Below are 20,467 nucleotides of genomic sequence, written 5' to 3' on the forward strand. Positions count from 1 at the left end.
CCCACAGCCCTTGCAGACAGACCTCACCACGCTCTAAACTTTCACTTAATTCTTCTCCTAACTCTGGATTCTGTTTTTTTTTTTAAACCATCTTTTAAATTTGTGGCTAAATATGTTTGGAACCCAATCAAATATTAAAAAAAAAAAAAAAAAGAAAGAAAGAAAGAAAGAAGTTTGTCCTTTTGACCTCGTGAATGCCTCCTTCCTTCAGGTGACTAGTTAATGACAGACACTTCTAATCCAGGTCAGAATCCGTAGTGGATTTTTCCACCACTGCACATGGTGACTAAGCACCTCTGCCTGCCTGTCAGCATTGCATTTCTGCTCTGGGAGAAGAGGAGGTTGTCGGCGTGGCGCAGGCCCTGCGATCTATTGGTACTTTCTTTAGACTCTACTAAAATTGTATCCTAATGTTAAGGAGTCCGCTGTCAAAGGCAGTGGGAACCAACCAGGAGAGGCAGATGAGTGAGCCGGGAGGAGCATAAAAGAAGAAGACAGGGAAGAGTCCACTCCTGAGATGACGGGCACACACACAGAAGCATTCGCTCCCGAGATGAGCACATACATGAGAGGCACCGGCTACTGAAGTGGGCAGAGGAGAGAGGAGTCCATTCCAGAGATGAACACAGTGGAGAGGTTTCTACTCCTCAGCGTGCCACGTGGCTTTCAGGAGACACACTCTACTCTGTCCCGGCTATGGTCCCTACGTACCCCGTGTCAGTGACAGCGTTAGCATAGTGCTCATCGCAGTGCTGTCCCTGGGGCTTCTTGTCTCTGCCCCACAGCTGGTTCAAGTCTCTTTCCTCCTCAGAAGAAAGTTCCTCAGCAGTAACTTGCACATGTACTTTTAAATAAAGGGCTTTAAATACGCTTCGTGAAAAAATTTGTTAGAGTAATATGGGATGTTTAGGAAATTATAAAATGCCCTTAGGCTGTGACATTTTTCTTATGTGTTTCATCTGTCCTTTCCTATACCAGGAGCTTATTTGTTTTCTTAGTGTGTGTGTGTGTGTCTAAGACATGCATGTCGCACATAGAGATCAGAGGACAACCATGGCTGTCAGGTCTCCCACCTTGCCTGTACCAGGCTAGCTTCGGGGAAGTCTGCTTCCTGTACCTGCGTCTCCCTGTAGTAGCACTAGGGTTGCAACTGCAGGCCGCCACATCCAGGTTTCTGCGTGGGTTCTGAGGATATGTACTCGGGTCTTCCTGTTGGCATGGCAACGACTTCATCCACTGAGTGTCTTCTGCGCATTGTTTACATGACTGTCGCTGTATGATTTGCAGTTCTTCTAAAAGATACACTTGTTTCCATCTTTTCTCTTGACTCACTGTCGCTACTGAACATTTCTTACATTTTCACATAATTACGTAAGCACCAATAGAAGATTTGCCTGGTTATCAAGATAACCAAGCAAGCGTGAGAAGTAAACATGAATCTTGTTTCCCTTTCCTGGCCTTGCTCCACTTCCTCCTGGCTCTTCTGTGTCTCTACTTAGGCAATGCTATGTTTATTTGAGTGTGTGTTCTACTCCCTGTGAATGTGACCATTTTTTTTTGTATCAATGTACAATGTATACATGGCATTTAATTCCTTATCTTGGTTATGGGATATTTGTTATTTGTAAATGTTGTTTTTATTTCCTCTGATGAGTGCATGAGATGGGAGCTATACCCAAGCTGTGGGAATACATGGCTTGGACTTTGCCTGCAGTGTTTTCCTAGGCCTAGGCCTGGAAGCTTCTAGCCTCCATACAATCTAATCTTCTGCAAGCCCAAAGCTTGAAGGCTTCAGCTTCCAGCCTCCATCTGCTAACCTAGGCCTAGAATGTTCCAGCCTCTGAAACTTACTGCTGAATAAACTCACCCTTTCTAGTTCTTCCTAAATTCTAGCTGGCTAGAAAACTCAGCTGTTCTGGCTCAAAACTCCTCTCCAAGCTGACTTATTCAAACTGGCTTCTCTCTCTTCTTACTGAATTCCTCTCCTTGAAAAAACTGCCTCTGAACTCCATGAACTGAACTGCAGTGGGTGCATGAACTCAGCTGCATTCAACTGTATTGCCCTGGACTCAATTCATTCTCTCTCTGTCTCTGTCTCTGTCTCTCTGTCTCTCTGTCTCTCTGTCTCTCTCTGTCTCTGTCTGTCTCTGTCTGTCTCTGTCTCTGTCTGTCTCTGTCTGTCTCTGTCTCTCTGTCTCTGTCTCTGTCTCTGTCTCTCTCTCTCTCTCTCTCTCTCTCTCTCTCTCTCTCTCTCTCTCTCTCTCTCTCTCTCTCTCTCTCTCTCTCTTCCCCACGCACACACAAATAGCTTCTCTTTCCTGTCTGTTCTCCTGAGACTTGGGCATAGCCTATCATCTATCTCTGACTCATTCTGTCAATCTTTCTCTGATTCATCATTTTGTCTGTCCCTCAATAGACATCATCAGGATTAAAGGTGAGTGCTAATGGTGTGTGTGTGTTCCAGCTAGTGCTAATGGTGTGTCTGTGTTCCAGCTAGTGCTAAGGGTGTGTGTGTGTGCTCCAGCTAGTGCTAAGGGTGTGTCTGTATTCTAGCTAGTGCTAAGGGTGTGTGTGTATGTGTTCCAGCTAGTGCTAAGGGTGTGTGTGTGTGCTCCAGCTAGTGCTAAGGGTGTGTCTGTATTCTAGCTAGTGCTAAGGGTGTGTCTGTGTTCCAACTAGTGCTAAGGGTGTGTCTGTATTCCAGCTAGTGCTAAGGGTATGTGTGTGTTCCAGCTAGTGCTAAGGGTGTGTGTGTGTTCCAGCTAGTGCTAAGGGTGTGTCTGTATTCTAGCTAGTGCTAAGGGTGTGTCTGTATTCTAGCTAGTGCTAAGGATGTGTCTGTATTCTAGCTAGTGCTAAGGGTGTGTCTGTGTTCCAACTAGTGCTAAGGGTGTGTCTGTATTCTAGCTAGTGCTAAGGGTGTGTGTGTATGTGTTCCAGCTAGTGTTAAGGGGGTGTGTGTGTGCTCCAGCTAGTGCTAAGGGTGTGTGTGTATGTGTTCCAGCTAGTGCTAGGGTGTGTGTGTGTGTGTGTCTGAATCACACAGACCTCAGTATTTGGATGTAATCCATTGACAGAGCAGCCATGTTGCTGGATTAACATTTCTCAACAGTCATTTCTTTTGAAGATATTGTAGTTAGCAATGGAGATCCATGTTTGCAAGTGTCTGATGATACCCCAGCCATGTTCTTGGCATGTATGCCTTCATATGCAAACACCAGTACAAAGGATTCAAATATTTTCAAGCTTTGTATGATCTCCCCAAAATAATTTCTGAGGAAAGATATGTCAATTCAAATGTGTGTAGCAAATGACTTCTTATCTGTCTGTGGAGTCAAGTGCTCAGAGCCACCTCACTGGTCACGTGGGTGCAGACACTAAGGACCCTCACCAAGACTGTTGTAAATTCCCAGAAAGACAATTCACATTGGATAACAGAGTGGTTTAAATCTGTCTCTGAAGTTCATGGTTTCTGTATCTAGTCCTTGGAGAGGACCATAGTATCAAGTGTCTAAACTTGAGGGGTCGCATGTCCCCTAGTGTGGTACAGGATGAAACAATTCCTGACTGACTGTGTGAGGAGCCTGGGAAGGCAAGAGTGAAGACCGGGGGAGAGAGACGCTGGCTGTGTAGATTCCTAACTCTGAAAGACAGTGGGTCTGATCTAGGGAGGACACAGACACACTTCAGGGAAACAAACATCAAGTCACCCATCCATAGTCACATTTTCAATCTAGAAAGAAAGCAAGGTGTACTTACCTTGAAACATAGTTTGGGAGCCGTAAGGGATTGGCCTGGTGCTGCCAACTTTCAGAGTTTTCTCCCAGACTCCAAAATCACCGCTTACTGGTTTTTTCACTGAAATCAGCAGTGACCATGCTGTGTGTTTGCAGTTGTCTCAAACGGTAGTTACTGAGAATGGCTGTTTACTCTGTCCTGCTTCCTTTCAGCCCACAGACACTGGATATTGGAATACTGGACATTTTTGGCTTTGAGGAATTTCAAAAGAATGAATTTGAGCAAGTAAGTTTTTTTTTTAATATATAAAATCTTGTGAATGTTACTTGATTTTACAACTCATGGTTCCTATTAAGACATTCAAATATGGACTTAAAGCAGCATTTCCTCCCTTCAGTTCAAGTTAGCATTCCTGATGTCTTGACAATCCATTGTCCATGGTCTTGTAGCCCCCAGGAGGTTCCTGTGCCCAGAGTCATAAGTTGCAAAGTTCTTGTGAATGTTTCTAGCTGTATGTGGGCATGTAGCAGTTATCCTAGGTCAGATGATGGAGACCAAGGGCATCCTGAAAGCAGGAAACAGCACTTGGAAAGCTCAGCCTGTGTCAGTGTACAGGAGCCCTGCTGTACCTCCTGGTTCTGCTAGCACGCTCATTTCCTGTGACGTCACATAGACTGTGCTATTGGAAACCCACAGCCACCTACTGGGTTATTAGTTGTCTTTCATTCACCTTCAGTTGAGGATGCTTTTAAGAAAGATCTGATTTCTTTGAGTATCTAAATTATACTGCAGGAATAGTTTGTAAATCAAGTTAAATGTGATTAAAACTTAAATGTAAAATAAAAGCAGAAATATTACTGTGAGCTGCACAGGGGTCCTATAACTGCACAGCCAGTACTTGGAGAGAATTGAATTTGTTGTTGCTTATCTGTGGAGCTTCATATAATCTGTGAGTGATCTATTTACTTTTATTTTCTTAAATGTACAATGTGGGTATCAGTGACCCTGGACAAGGACTTGTATAGAATCCATGTGGAACCCAGTTCTGTGACTTTTAGTAGCAGAGATAGTGGGCCTAGGTGGACTGTCTGTTGTCATTCTGGCTTTGCCTACTCATGTGAATAGCTGACTTGCAAAATGAGGGATGAGTCACTGACAGTAGAGGCTGGGATGGTCAGGGTATCCCACCGTACAGTGGTCTGTCCTGTGTGAACACTGAACCAGTGTGTAGTTGACTTGGTCTTAGTCTAGAACAGCTCTTCCTCTCCTCCAGTCCAGCGTGAGGAAAGAGATCACTGCTGGGAAGTAAGACCACATAGAACATGGAATCCTTTCTTCATACTTGTTCACACCTGCCTGTATGTGTTGTTCACACCTGCCTGTATGTATTGTTCACACCTGCTTGTATGTGTTGCTCACACCTCCCTGTATGTGCTGTTCATATCTGCCCCTATGTGCTGTTCACACCTCCCTGTATGTGCTGTTCATATCTGCTCCTATGTGCTATTCACACCTCCCTGTATGTGCTGTTCATATCTGCCCATATGTGCTGTTCATACCTCCCTGTATATGCTGTTCACATCTGCCTGTATGTGTTCACACCTTACTGTATGGGTTATTTATACCTGCTTGTATGTATTATGTTGTTTATTCCTGCCTATATGTGTTACATTGTTCACACTTGCCTGTACGTGTTACACTGCTCACACCTGCCTGTAGGTGTTACATTGCTCACACCTGACTATAGGTGTTACATTGTTCACACCTGCCTGTATGTGTTGTGCAACAGGAGTAGTAAAGGAGGTGAGGAGTGGAGCAGGAAGTCCTGCACACTGCTCCTGGGTCTGCAGGCTGCTCTGTTGAACTTCTCTGCTCAGTCTTTGAGTATCAGCTGCTTTAGTTTAGAGTCCTCACATACTCACCTTACGAAATACACACAAATACAATGTATACACATGCACACACACCTCCATATATGCAATGATATCCACTGTTTACCTGTGTCCCAGTTAATGACATATAGAAATCCCAGGGGAAGGATGTCTCAGAAATTCCCATTCTGGTGACACTGGCCTCCTATACAGTTGTTCCCCACCCAGACTCAGCTCCTATGTTCAGCCTGTCTGCTCACAGATGACACACATGGCACTCATGTTGCCTCCTTATTAAAACATAGGCATTGTGCCACCATCACCTGGATCCTTCATCCTTTGTTTCTGCTGAGTATTTTAATGATGTATTTCAGAATATACTCACAGCTTGTGATTTCAGGGTACCAGGAAGGGACATTTTCCCTTCAAACCTAACAAATGAATCGATCTTTTTTTTTTCCCCCAGGGAATAAAAGTTACTTTTACTAGATTTTTCAAATTTAATCTTATAGTTGTTTATACAGTGATTTCATGCTGAGGAGGCATATTAAGTCTATGACAGTAATGTCTCCATCCCTTTAGAAAATGTTTCTGAAACAGGCTATGTTGACTCAGTCACCTTGATCCCAGTCTTTTGCTCCCAGGGCAGTAAGTGACCTGGGTTTTTTTCTTTCTTTTTTTTCTTTTTTTAATTACATTTTTATTAATTTATTCATATTACATCTTGATTGTTAGCCCTTCCCCTGTTTCCTCCCATTCTTCCCTCTCTCCCACTTCCCCCCTTCTCTCCTCCCCTATGTCTGTGATTGAGGGAGACCTCCTCCCCCTATATATGCTCTTAGAATATTGAGTCTCTTCTTGGTAAATGAATCGATCTTTTGTTTAAGTGCTGTTTTTAAGCATGGATGGGTAAAATGTCAAGATTGATTCTTAGACTTTGATTAGGAAAGAACAATTTTTAATATGTCATTTTCTTAGCATGTCTGCCTTGCTGCTATACATAGTGGTTGCTAGGAATCTTCTGGAGAGATATGATTTCTTAGTGTGAATGCAAATAGTATCTTTACCTGGAAGCAATAAATTCCAAATTTTGCATATGAACATTTTTTTTAAGGCCACTGGTTTGATTCTCTGTGGATTTCTTTGTTGCTAGCAGGACTTCCTCATTTTCCATTCCACTGCACATGTAAGCTGGCATGCCTGAGGAATCATTGCTGTATTCAGGAGCATACCTAAGGGACAGTTTGCCTTTATAAGCATCCATTCTATCCTGTTTTGAGCATATTGACTGATAGATCAGCTGCTGACTAGAATACCAACTCCAGCAGGATTGAAACTGTGTCTTGTACATAATTTTGTCTTTAACCAAATTTTATCAAAGATGTTCACAACTGAAATGTATAGAAGAGACTGGTGCAGGGGGAAGCCTCACCGTGGCTTTCTTGCTAAGGCAGGCAACAGGATGCACGCCAAGGCCCCAGCATCCCCACCCCTGAGTCCTCTGTCACTTGCCAGGTCAGCCTCATGCTATGGGGCTCTTCACCATCTCTGTGATGCAGCCACAGATTGCCCCACATTGGGTAAACAACACACAGTCATTGTCCTCAGTTCTGGAGGCTGGAAACCCAAGAGCAAAGTACCACAGCTTCCAGGTTCTGTGTCTGCTGAGGACTTCTTCTCAGGTGGGGACTCCTTCTTGTCATTACAATGTGGGATGCAAGCTGGGCATGGTGGTGCATGCCTTTAATCTCAGGTCCCAGGAGGTGGAGCCAGGCAAATCTCTGTGAGTTCGAGGCCAGCCTGATCTACAAAGAGAGTTCCAGGACAGCCAGGGCTACACAGAGAAACTCTGTCTCAAAAAAAACCAACCCCCCCCCAGAAAAACCCCCAACCAAATAAATAAACAAACAAAAATCCCAACAACAGTGTGGGATGTGAAAGCCCCTTCTATAAAAGCAGCAGTGCTGTTCACAAGGACGTGGTCCTCCTCACAGACCTCAAACTTCCAGCACCATCAGCAGTGTGATGAGATTTGGTGTAGGGAGGTAGTGGGGCTGCAGGCAACTTTGCAATGAGTGCAACTTCCTGTATTATAATGAACACAATGTTCTAGATTGTATAACTCAGCAGCGGTGTTAGATGTTTCAGTGGAGAGAAACATGTTATGGTAACCTATTACCTAATGGAAGGAAGGGAGGGAGGGAAAACAGGAAGAAGGAGAGTGGTGGGAGCAGGAGGGGGAGGAGAGCCTCCTTAATGAATATTCATGAGCTGGCCAGGAATTAGAAAACCCAAAGGCAGGAGAGCACTGTAGGAGAACCATGAGTGTCCTCTGCACAGCCCAGCAGGGGAAACATCATGTTAGCTAATATTCTTTTCAAATAAGATGCACGGAAAGTGGTGAGATGAGGAGCTGGACCTTAAAACCAACAGAAACGCACATGAATCCGCTGACAGGTGGAGAGCACAGGCCCCGTTTGTTCAGTTAAGTGTAAGAGACTGTGAGCCGATTAAGGCATGTGACACCTAGATGCCAGATTAAAATTTAAATTCCCTCCATAGTGAGGGTACAGCGAGTGCCCAAGAAGCTAAGGCACAAATACAGGTGACGCTCCTGTCAGGGATTTGAGCATGGTCAGGGGGTGGGCTGCCCCTGGAGCCAGAGTTGGAGGCCTCAGCTACAGGCTCTGATCTGAGTCTCCCTCAGCCTCGAACCTAGGGAGATGCCACTGCTCAGCTTGCCTTCATTGGCTCTGTCTTGGGGGGCAGGTGCTGTGGAGGTTGCTTTGAGAAGGCTAGTTCGCCAGTTCCCTTTGCAGGTTCTCCAAGGAGCAAGCCTTGGGACCAGTATCCTGATCAGTCCTTGACCTCCATAAGTCTGATACCCTCAGTAGGCTGACACCATCACAAGCTACCCAAGTTCACGAAGAGAACCAAAGAGAGGCCACTTCCCCCTGTGATGGGGAAAGGCTGACTCTAATTGGTCCTGTGGAAGGACCGATGATGCACAAGACTTGGTGGTGAAAAGTTTCTGTTTTAGCTGTAAGTGGCCATAGCCCGCATGTTTTTTAACCACGCACACTCCTGAAAGCTGCTGGACATCAGTATGGACCCATGTGCTGAAGGGCTGGTGGGCAGACTCACAGCAATCTTAGGTCACTTCCCACGCAGATCCAAAAGCATGCTTATGCAATGCGGCTAGCTCAGCCTTAAAGTGCTCTCTGCTCTGGGCAGCTTCATAGGCAAAAAGAAACCAATTCTTTAAATTCCTTTTATAATATCGTAGTCTGTATAAGAAGATACAGGGGCCTCTTCAGGTAAGCTGATGTATACAAGCAGTGAGCATGTAAACTGTGCACGGAATGACTCTACCTTCTCAAAACATGCTCTGTACATTCATTTACCTTATCTGGCACAGAAGCAAAGCTGCTCATCAGTTTATGATGTCACTCTTGGTGACACTCTTGATGGTTGCCCTAGAACCTGGTGTCATGTTGCTAGTAAAAACAGTCTAACCAACAGTCCGTCAGAGGCACAACCTAAGCCTGTGCCATTAGTATCTGTTGGCTAAACTCTTAACTGCTTCCCCTTACTGACTGGGATTTTTAAAAATTTCATTAAAGATAGGCTAGTAGCTGCTGTGAGGAGTGCAGAAATAACACTCCTCTTTAATAAGTTTTCTGTGCAGGTAGTTACTTTTCCACAGCCAAATTTTACACCAAATCCACTTAAAAAGCAGTCAGTTTGTTAAAATGGAAGAGGCAGGAATACCTTCCTATCGTAGCACCAGGGCCATGAAAACAAAGTGCTTCAGCACGGAGTTCATATGACCCATGTGCATATGAGAAACACGTGCTAACTTCACAGTCCCTCTTCACCTCAGCTTGATTTGGAACAACCCAGGGGACACACCTCCAGGGCCATTACCAGAAAAGTTTAACTGAGGAAGGGAAAGTCCCACCATACCTGTGGAGCAACAGCGCCCCGTGACTGAAGGCCTGGGCTGAGTTAAAAGGAGAAAGAGAAAGCCAGTAAGCGCCAGCACTCATCAGTTGCACCACACCGGCCCTGCACCCTCCTCCCACCGCGAGGCAAAACACAGGCTTCTTCCTTGTCATTGCAACAAGAAAAAGAACCAAGACAAGGAATAATAATTCACTACTGCATGTTTATTCTTCAATGATCAATATCACTACATTGAATACTAATGCTACATAGTAACGCCAGGGAAGAGAGAGCATTCTCAGGATGAACACAGTGGCTCTCTGGGAAAAGCCCTGAAGTCCAAAGGGTAAACTCGTCCTTAAGGGTGGTCTCCACACATGGTGGAAAATGCGAAGCTTCCTTAGGCTTCTCCTTTGAGTGAGATTGTTTTCTTGTCCGCTCTCTCACTCTGACTGTCTTCAGAATCCTAAGCCCTCATGGCACCAAACTGGAACTCAGGCACAGACCCGTGGGGCCTTGAATCCTGTTCTCTGTCAGCCTGCAAGTCACATCTCTACACTTCTAGCTCTGAGCGACTTTAAAAGGATAACGCATTTGGTAGAGATTATATGCCAATCTTTTCAAGCCTGTACTTGGAACTTTATATGAAAAGGGTATGCTGATTAAGCCAAATGTTTACTGCCAAAACAAAAAAATTAGGCCTTCATTGTTTTGTTTGAAAGTATGGTAAATAATGGGAAGCAATGACAGAAGCTTTGACTTAACAGGGTTTTGGTCAAAGGCGCTGTTTCTAATTCTAGAGCCTAGTTTATGCTTAGGCTGAGGCATGGTTTATAGAGTGTCCTTCAAAATCTCTAAAGATCCTTCCCCCTTGAATTAATACTTTCCCACCATGAGCTAGATATTACGTGTAGAGTATGGAGTCCATTGGGATGGAGTGACTTGGGCTGGCCGGCTGCCTCCTGAGGAGCAAGCTCTCAGAGCCAACACTTAGTGTGACTGATGGTTTTGGGCTGTGGTAACAAAATTCCTGTTCCTGGAGAATCTAGAAAAACAGAAGTTAACTGTCTCATAGTTCTCCTGGGACGCCACCTGTCAAGGTGCCCAAAGGTTCTGTATGTGGTAGAGCTGTACCCATTTCTAAGGCGCCTTCTGGACACGGCATCCCCCATGGCAGGAGGCCCTGCAGCAGGAACATCCTCAAGCCCACAGAACCCAGGCGTGTCTTCCAGACTCCGTGTTCTTATCGCATCCTCATCAGGGTGATGGATGGCTGGAGGAGACAGGAAATAGACACTCAGAGCCAGACTGTTGGGTAGGAAGCTTTAGGCGGGCTTCAGGGAGGCTGGAAGGAGACCTGCTGCCCTCAGCAGCTTCTCACAGCTTCCACTCTGTAGACAATGTACTGGTCACTGATCATCGCAGGCACACAAGGCTCCCTGGGGAAGCAGGTCTAGCAATGTGGACAACAGGAATTGTCCAGAAGAGGCAAATCAGAGACCCATCATCTCCCTGACTTCTTAAAGGCCTTGGGAATTCCTACACACGTGTGTGAGCTTAGCTTACTAATACCACATTTCTCCAGCATGTTCAGCGTGTTCTTAGAAAAGAGCTGTCAACATCTCAGACAGTTGAATATGCTGGACTTATTTGAGAAATGTCCAGTATCTGAAATTTCAACCCTCCACCCCCCCTCACATACACACAGACATGCACTCACACACACACATGCACACACACACAGATACACACACAGAGACACGCATACACTAATACATGTCACACTTTGCACATATATCTGGACTAAATGCTGAACCGAATAAATTAGCAAGTGGGCTCTATTCCTTCCCCACCGTCCATCTTGCTGGGCTCTACAGCCACCTGAAAAGCATACAAACACATCGGTGCCTGGGCTGCACTCCAATTTAATGGGGTTGGGGTCAGGCCTAGGCATCAGCCACTTTCACAAAGCTCCCATTTAATTCCAGCGAGCTTACTGTTGGATACCGGAGAGGGGGTGGTATCTCTGCCTTCTATGAGAGTCAGCTTTAATTAACGCTCCCCTTTAATTCCATGATGTACATGTCATGCACTGTTTAGTTTTGTTCCAGATAGATTTCACTGAGCAGTAAAAATGAAGGGAGAACAGTTGGTGAAAATTTACTCAAGAAATTAAGTTTGTCATTAATACGAACGATGGGCCATCTGGATAAGCAACGAGGTTCTGTCGCTGAAGAGAGATTTCAAGGAATGCGTCACTTTTATTATTAAACCTGTTGGTTCTTTTGATGTATGAAGCACGTGTTTCCATAAGAGCATATCCACGCTAATCAAGTGGCTACTCCGCAGGGACTTACACTCACCCTTCACCCACTCCCTGGCTGCTCCGAGGAATTCCTGGAAATCTAATACCCTCCCCTCATACAACTGTGCTGGGGAGATCCAAAAAGGAGACATAACAATTGTTTACATTGAAGACAGTGATCCTCTAGGTTACTGACACAGATTTGTGCTTCTAGAAACTTCTAGAACCATGAATAGTGCGCTGATTAGTTATATTTTTCTCTGATGGTGTTGTACATCCCTGCATATACACATGCACGCTCGCACACACACACACACACACACACACACACACACACATTTACACAGAGTGAAAATGAAGGCAGAATCATTGACTTTTGGCCAATCTGGGTCCCTTTTTCGCTAGTGAAGTTTCAAGGCAGTGCTAGACATGACACAGAAGGGCTACATTACTTGCCTTACTGGCATTTAATGGCAGTTTTGAAGTTTGTTCCTTAGAAAAGCTTCTGTATTTAACTGTCCCCTGGTCCCCCGTGCAGTCTAGAGACAAGGTGACACATGCCCAGTGCAGCTAAGATGAAAGGCTGACCTGGATGGTGAAACTGAGAATTCCAACCAGAGAAAATGGCACCCTTGTGAGATGGAGGCCGTAGGAAAGATTATGTTTGCGATGAAATGAATATAAACAAAACACATAGGCTTTGTTCATAGAACAAAACTGGGTGGGCATCCAGCTTTCTCCAGAAAGGTCTCTCTGTACTCTCCTCCCCCAGGAGCCCCAAGTCTTCCTAGGTCTAATGCCCTCGCTCCCCTGGATCCCCTTACCTCCCGTGGAAGCACGTACCTGCTTTCTTTCTAGAGGAAGTGGGACCAGGCCATTTCCCAGCACCAGGAAGAGCCACAGGGACAAATGCTTATTGTTGTGATAGGTGGGGAATTATATATGGAAACATATCAAAAACAGTATTAATAGAATTCATCAAATGGATATAAAAACATATGCCCATGAAAACGTGTTAATCAATGTAAGTGCATCAGTTATAACATGTAAACGTGACATATTGACTGCCATACAACAGGAATTTTTAGTTCTAGATAGAAAACCAACACTGCAAGGGCTACTATCCTTTCTGGTCATTTTGTCACAGTGTAGGAGAATTTCTGTAGATTTGAAGATCATCTACTACAGTTTATCACAAGAAGAGAATGAAAATTAGACAGGAACCACACTGCATTGCTGGTTCCGTATAGTCTCGGTAAAGCAGAAATATCTTTAAATTTGTAGCCTTTGTTTCCACCATGGCCTTCCCACGACCATTGGAACTTGCACAATCTTCTTTTTTTAAAAATGTATTAAATCTCTCTCCCTCATGTATGTGGGGGATGAGGTGTACGTGTGTGGGTGTGCACATCACCACGGTAAATTGCTAGGGGAGTTTGCGAGAGTCAGTTTTCTCTTTCTCCCGTGTGGGTCTGGGAATGGAACTCAGGTCACCAGGCATGGCAGGAGGTGCCTTAACCAGCAGGACCATTTTCCTGGCGCCTCCCTTTTCTGCATTTGGCCAACAGCTCCTTTGGACATTTCTTCTTTGCTCCTCCATAACAGTGTTTCATGGGGTGAGTGGAAAGCGGGGCGGAGGGGGATGGAGTGTCCCTGAGATTTAAAGCACAAAGCTTCTTGGATGAGTACATCCTTTGTGTGATCGACTCTCTGGAATAAGAACAGTCAGGCCAGATGACGACACCGATGGATGAAGGTGCAACTGAAGCAGAGCTTGGTGACCTGAGTGGGACGCGTCACTCTTCCTGCACTGAGACTGCGGCAAAGAGACTTGGCTGTGGAGAAACCTTCCGGCTGGCAAAGGGAAGAGGGACTCATGCGAGCACCACAGCAGAGCCTCCCTCACTGCACGTACCGCTGAGCTGGCCTGTCCCCTGGTCTTGTCAGAGCCTCACTGGTGACTGTGCTTCTTTCGTGATATACAAATCCTCAGTGGGGGTTCTAGAAGAAAAGCCCTTTCTGTGGAACCATCATGTCCATACATCGCATAGCCCTGCTGTGAAAGGAACATTTATACCCGCCACTTCCATTTTAATTATAAGAAAGATAGAGACGTCTCTGAAAATAGCCAGCAGAGGAGGAAATTTTCAAAATTTTAAGTTATCTCACTTTGTTTCAAAAATGTATTTTGTTGTGTTTTCTCAACTTTCCCTCAGTACTGAGGTAATTTTGTCACTAAGAAGTGATAACCGTCATAAAGTTATTGGCACACAGTGTTTCCCTTAAGTGCACAAAGGGGGAATGACGCTCCCCATGATGTGGCACCACTAGGACATACTGGTTTTAGCTCTATGACACATGTCTGTTCAGGGAGCACATGGAGTAGGAAGAGGGGTCTGGGAGCAGGAAGAGGGGTCTGGGAGGAGGAAGAGGGGTCTGGGAGGAGGAAGAGGGGTCTGGGAGGAGGAAGAGGGGTCTGGGAGGAGGAAGAGGGGTCTGAGAGGAGGAAGAGGGGTCTGGGAGGAGGAAGAGGGGTCTGGGAGGAGGAAGAGGGGTCTGGGAGGAGGAAGAGGGGTCTGGGAGGAGGAAGAGGGGTCTGGGAGGAGGAAGAGGGGTCTGGGAGGAGGAAGAGGGGTCTGGGAGGAGGAAGAGGGGTCTGGGAGCAGGAAGAGGGGTCTGGGAGGAGGAAGAGGGGTCTGGGAGGAGGAAGAGGGGTCTGGGAGGAAGAAGAGGGGTCTGGGAGGAGGAAGAGGGGTCTGGGAGGAGGAAGAGGGGTCTGGGAGGAGGAAGAGGGGTCTGGGAGCAGGAAGAGGGGTCTGGGAGGAGGAAGAGGGGTCTGGGAGGAGGAAGAGGGGTCTGGGAGGAGGAAGAGGGGTCAGGGAGGAGGAAGAGGGGTCTGGGAGGAGGAAGAGGGGTCAGGGAGGAGGAAGAGGGATCTGGGAGGAGGAAGAGGGGTCTGGGAGGAGGAAGAGGGGTCTGGGAGGAGGAAGAGGGGTCAGGGAGGAGGAAGAGGGATCTGGGAGGAGGAAGAGGAGTCTGGGAGGAGGAAGAGGGGTCTGGGAGGAGGAAGAGGGGTCTGGGAGGAGGAAGAGGGGTCTGGGAGGAGGAAGAGGGGTCTGGGAGGAGGAAGAGGGATCTGGGAGGAGGAAGAGGGGTCTGGGAGGAGGAAGAGGGGTCAGGGAGGAGGAAGAGGGGTCTGGGAGGAGGAAGAGGGGTCAGGGAGGAGGAAGAGGGGTCTGGGAGGAGGAAGAGGGATCTGGGAGGAGGAAGAGGGATCTGGGAGGAGGAAGAGGGGTCTGGGAGGAGGAAGAGGGGTCTGGGAGGAGGAAGAGGGGTCTGGGAGGAGGAAGAGGGGTCTGGGAGGAGGAAGAGGGGTCAGGGAGGAGGAAGAGGGATCTGGGAGGAGGAAGAGGGGTCAGGGAGGAGGAAGAGGGATCTGGGAGGAGGAAGAGGGGTCTGGGAGGAGGAAGAGGGGTCAGGGAGGAGGAAGAGGGATCTGGGAGGAGGAAGAGGGGTCAGGGAGGAGGAAGAGGGGTCTGGGAGCAGGAAGAGGGGTCTGGGAGGAGGAAGAGGGGTCAGGGAGGAGGAAGAGGGGTCAGGGAGGAGGAAGAGGGGTCAGGGAGGAGGAAGAGGGGTCTGGGAGCAGGAAGAGGGGTCTGGGAGGAGGAAGAGGGGTCTGGGAGGAGGAAGAGGGGTCTGGGAGCAGGAAGAGGGGTCAGGGAGGAGGAAGAGGGGTCTGGGAGCAGGAAGAGGGGTCTGGGAGGAGGAAGAGGGGTCAGGGAGGAGGAAGAGGGGTCAGGGAGGAGGAAGAGGGGTCTGGGAGCAGGAAGAGGGGTCTGGGAGGAGGAAGAGGGATCTGGGAGGAGGAAGAGGGGTCTGGGAGGAGGAAGAGGGGTCTGGGAGGAGGAAGAGGGGTCAGGGAGGAGGAAGAGGGGTCAGGGAGGAGGAAGAGGGGTCAGGGAGGAGGAAGAGGGGTCAGGGAGGAGGAAGAGGGGTCTGGGAGCAGGAAGAGGGGTCTGGGAGGAGGAAGAGGGGTCTGGGAGGAGGAAGAGGGGTCTGGGAGCAGGAAGAGGGGTCAGGGAGGAGGAAGAGGGGTCTGGGAGCAGGAAGAGGGGTCTGGGAGGAGGAAGAGGGGTCTGGGAGGAGGAAGAGGGGTCTGGGAGCAGGAAGAGGGGTCAGGGAGGAGGAAGAGGGGTCTGGGAGCAGGAAGAGGGGTCTGGGAGGAGGAAGAGGGGTCTGGGAGCAGGAAGAGGGGTCAGGGAGGAGGAAGAGGGGTCTGGGAGGAGGAAGAGGGGTCAGGGAGGAGGAAGAGGAGTCTGGGAGCAGGAATAGGGGTCTGGGAGGAGGAAGAGGGGTCTGGGAGGAGGAAGAGGGATCTGGGAGGAGGAAGAGGGGTCTGGGAGGAGGAAGAGGGGTCTGGGAGGAGGAAGAGGGGTCAGGGAGGAGGAAGAGGGGTCAGGGAGGAGGAAGAGGGGTCAGGGAGGAGGAAGAGGAGTCTGGGAGCAGGAAGAGGGGTCTGGGAGGAGGAAGAGGGGTCTGGGAGGAGGAAGAGGGGTCTGGGAGGAGGAAGAGGGATCTGGGAGGAGGAAGAGGGATCTGGGAGGAGGAAGAGGGGTCTGGGAGCAGGAAGAGGGGTCTGGGAGGAGGAAGAGGGGTCAGGGAGGAGGAAGAGGGGTCAGGGAGGAGGAAGAGGGGTCAGGGAGGAGGAAGAGGGGTCAGGGAGGAGGAAGAGGGGTCTGGGAGCAGGAATAGGGGTCTGGGAGGAGGAAGAGGGGTCTGGGAGGAGGAAGAGGGGTCTGGGAGGAGGAAGAGGGGTCTGGGAGGAGGAAGAGGGGTCAGGGAGGAGGAAGAGGGGTCTGGGAGGAGGAAGAGGGGTCTGGGAGCAGGAAGAGGGGTCTGGGAGGAGGAAGAGGGATCTGGGAGGAGGAAGAGGGGTCTGGGAGGAGGAAGAGGGATCTGGGAGGAGGAAGAGGGGTCTGGGAGCAGGAAGAGGGGTCTGGGAGGAGGAAGAGGGGTCTGGGAGCAGGAAGAGGGGTCTGGGAGGAGGAAGAGGGATCTGGGAGGAGGAAGAGGGGTCTGGGAGGAGGAAGAGGGGTCAGGGAGGAGGAAGAGGGGTCTGGGAGGAGGAAGAGGGATCTGGGAGGAGGAAGAGGGGTCTGGGAGGAGGAAGAGGGGTCTGGGAGGAGGAAGAGGGGTCTGGGAGGAGGAAGAGGGGTCTGGGAGGCTGGAGGCAAAGCAGAGATGATGTGGGCCGAGCTGAAAAGCACCTGTGGGAGAGTCAGGAAGAGTGACCAAGGAGAAGGAAGTCAAGAGAGGCCGAAGCTCAAGACTGGGGAGGATGTGGCCCAGGGGGAAGATGTCTGGCAAGTGTCACTGGGGTTCCAAGAACATAGCTTCTGAGAACTGAGCATTTGACTTGGGGATGTGCATCCGTGGAAACTTCCAGAAGAGTGTTAGGTAGGACCAAGATGTCTCCAGGAAGGATAAGAGGGGAAATTTCACTTGATAACAGAGACAAGCCTTTGTGCATGCATTCATTCGTTCATTCATTCATTCATTCATTAATGCAGAAGAAAGCTGCAGTTACCTGGATAAGGCCTCCACGAGATCAGGCTAGTGAAAACTTCCATGGGACAGGGCGGGGGATGGGGGAGGCTTCCAAGAACCTTCCCCTGGCTAAGGAGCTATTGGTAGTTGATAGCTGAGAGGGACAGGAAGGGAGGTGGCTATTGGTAGGAGACTCCCCCACCCCCACCCGGTGCACTAGGGCGGGCGGAGTCCTACAGGCTTGCACATATGGGCCAATTAGACCCAATGAGTTACTTTCAAAACAGGAAAAAGAGGTCATGAAATTGAAAGACATGTTTGGTGGCTCAGGGGGGGCCAGGGGGAGAAGGGGAGGAATGGATATGACCATGATACTTTTTTCACATGTAGGAAAATTTTAAAGGGTTGAAAAGTATTAAAAATAAAGCAAAAGAGAGAAAATGGGAAAGAGCCTGGAAGAAAAATGATGTTTTATTTTTATTCAAATTGATTGCTTTGCATGAGACATGGCTGCTAGCATCTGCAGTTAACCTACCCAAGACCTGTCAAAATTCCATCATGGTGGGGCACCGGTTCGTGAGGCCCCACCTCTCTCTGACTAGCTAGAGGCTGTTAATGTTTGGTGGGAGTGGGAAGTCATATTCCACAGAGCTGTAGCCACTGGTAAGTTGTCCTTATGTCAGGAAATAACCCCTCCCCCATGCTGAAAAGAAACCCTAGTTAAGGGGACCAAAAGGGGACAATTGTAGAAGAGGGAGCTGTTGAGGGTGCGGGAGGGGGTAAAGCAGGCAAGCCGGGGCGCTGGAGTTGGAGTGATGAAAATAGTATGTGTTGTGGGGGGGGGGGGAGTCATGGTGGAAGAACATATTTTAAGATAAAGAAAAAAAAAAGACTAAAACATAAAATTCTGTTTCCTTGGGAATGTCTTTTGGAAAGAGGAAAGAGGGTAATTGGAGGGTGTATTCTAATTAAGAACACTATTAGTGTGATAGTCCCCTATTCTGAGTGTAATTCCTAGAGGCCATCTATGTCCACTCTCCCCGAGGACAACGTAAGCAGTAGCAGGGTGCACAAGGCACATCCTCTTCTCCCTGGAACCCCACAGCAAGAAGGCTTTAACCTCCAGTTGCCCACCAGAGCCCAGAACATCTTCGTTTTAGATGCAGCTTTCCGTTTTCAAGTGCTGGAGACTTGATGTTTGTGTGTTGGCACCGTGGTTGCACTGGTTGTGTGTAGCATGCCCACCTCATGTTCAACATTAGGACAGTATGACCTCAGAAGTGACTGAACAAAGCTGCCTTCTAGAGCAAGCCTCACGAGTCATCCTAATGTCCCCCGGTCTCTGTGTCACTGGTGGGACACTGCACCATGAGCAGGTGGCTCTGCGTGGCTGACCATGTTATCTGATGTATTGTTCTCTTCCCTGAACAGCTCTGTGTCAACCTGACCAACGAAAAGATGCATCACTATATCCAGGAAGTGCTTTTCCTACAAGAGCAAACAGAGTGTGTACAAGAGGGAGTTGCCATGGAAACTGCCTATTCTCCTGGTAACCAGGCTGGAGTTTTAGATTTCTTCTTCCAGGTACTTACATAACATAATTAGGAACTTAATAGGATGCATGCATTCAGGTGCACTGGAGAGAGAGAATTTTCTTTCTGGAGGTCTTGCTTGTGAGGAATCCTTATACATAAGATTCTGCAGTGCCTTCACAATCCCCCAGTGGTCTTTTGAGGGGCACAGTTACTCTTGCCTGAAGGGCACTGGAAAAGTCACCACTTCATTGAAAGGACAAGAAATACCAAAATTTGATGATATGAGGATATCGACCATTTCATTTATCAAACCTAAAAGTCTCTTGGGCCAGTTACAGGAGGTCCATATACAAAATGAGCTTTAAAAGCCAATACCTGAGACCTGTGATACCGTGAAATATATTACATGTCCTGTAGTGGTCTGTGAACGTGCTAAAATTTAAATTTTGAAAAGTTGGCAGGAAAACATAAATGCGTATGTAACTTTTAGTTAAATTAATCTTTGGTCAAAATTAAGCCCAAGGGCATCAGCATGTGTTTATATTCATACTTATTATTTCTATATGCATTGAAAAGCTTTTGACTCAGTATCTTTATCCTATAAGTAAAGGTCTATTATGTAAGGCAACAAGATGACTCCGTAGTAAAGTCTCCTGTCCCCAAAGCCAGTGACCTAGGCATAGTCCTGGACACAATTAATGAAAGGACACATCCACTCCTGCCACTTGCCCTCAGACCTGCACTAGAATACCCTGGCATGCAACCATGTGAACATCCACACACACTCACACACACTCACACTCACACACACTCATACACATACTCACACTCACACACACACACTCACACACATGGTGGAAGTAGATAATAAATACATGTGATACATTTTTTTATCAAGCATGTCAACAGCAGCTCCTGTATACAACCATGGGATGGAGGACAGAGTCACCATCACCCCTAAATACTTGACGAGTGTTTCTAACAGGCACCATGTAGCTATTAGGAAGCCTCAGGGCATCACTCTCCACCTTCTGTCTCTACAAGGTAGATCTCTCTATTCTGACCATGTGTGTTTTGTTAACACTGTAGCTTACTATGATTCCTGCTACCAAGTTGTCAGGATAGGAATTCCAGCTGAGAGGCCCAAGGTGGCAGAGTGCAGCCATGGGCAAACATAAACATGTGTTAAAAGTCACAACACTCACATTCCGAGTAGCTGTGTGAATACAGTAAAATCAGAGAGCATCCTTCAGTGATGCCAGGTGGAGTGACAGAAGCAAGCTTCTGACTTTTGCTGACTTTTCAGAAGCCATCAGGACTCTTCTCCCTACTGGATGAGGAGAGCCAAGCAATTTGGTCGGTGGAGCCAAACCTTCCCAGAAAGCTGCAGAGCCTCCTGGAATCGTCAAACACAAATGCAGTGTATTCTCCTGTGAAGGACGGCAATGGGAACGTTGCGTTCAAAGGCCAAGGCCCAGCCTTCACAGTCATGCACTACGCAGGAAGGGTGAGTGGCAGGAGCACGT

At 47.9% G+C, this 20,467-nt stretch overlaps 1 protein-coding gene across 5 annotated transcripts in view; it reads left to right on the forward strand.

The window, feature by feature from the left end:
- MYO16 (myosin XVI) overlaps positions 1-20,467 on the forward strand; it is a 464,729-nt gene that overhangs the window by 285,397 nt on the left and 158,865 nt on the right. For all 5 annotated transcript variants that reach the window (XM_084759479.1, XM_084759478.1, XM_084759475.1 and 2 more), the window contains exons 21-23: positions 3,951-4,023; positions 18,838-18,990; positions 20,248-20,448. In XM_084759479.1, the coding sequence (XP_084615605.1) occupies positions 3,951-4,023; positions 18,838-18,990; positions 20,248-20,448 (427 nt within the window). The remainder of the gene's footprint in view (positions 1-3,950; positions 4,024-18,837; positions 18,991-20,247; positions 20,449-20,467) is intronic.

This window comes from Acomys minous (assembly GCF_964271855.1).
Source record: "Acomys minous genome assembly, chromosome: 15".
Taxonomy (NCBI): Eukaryota; Metazoa; Chordata; class Mammalia; order Rodentia; family Muridae; genus Acomys; species Acomys minous.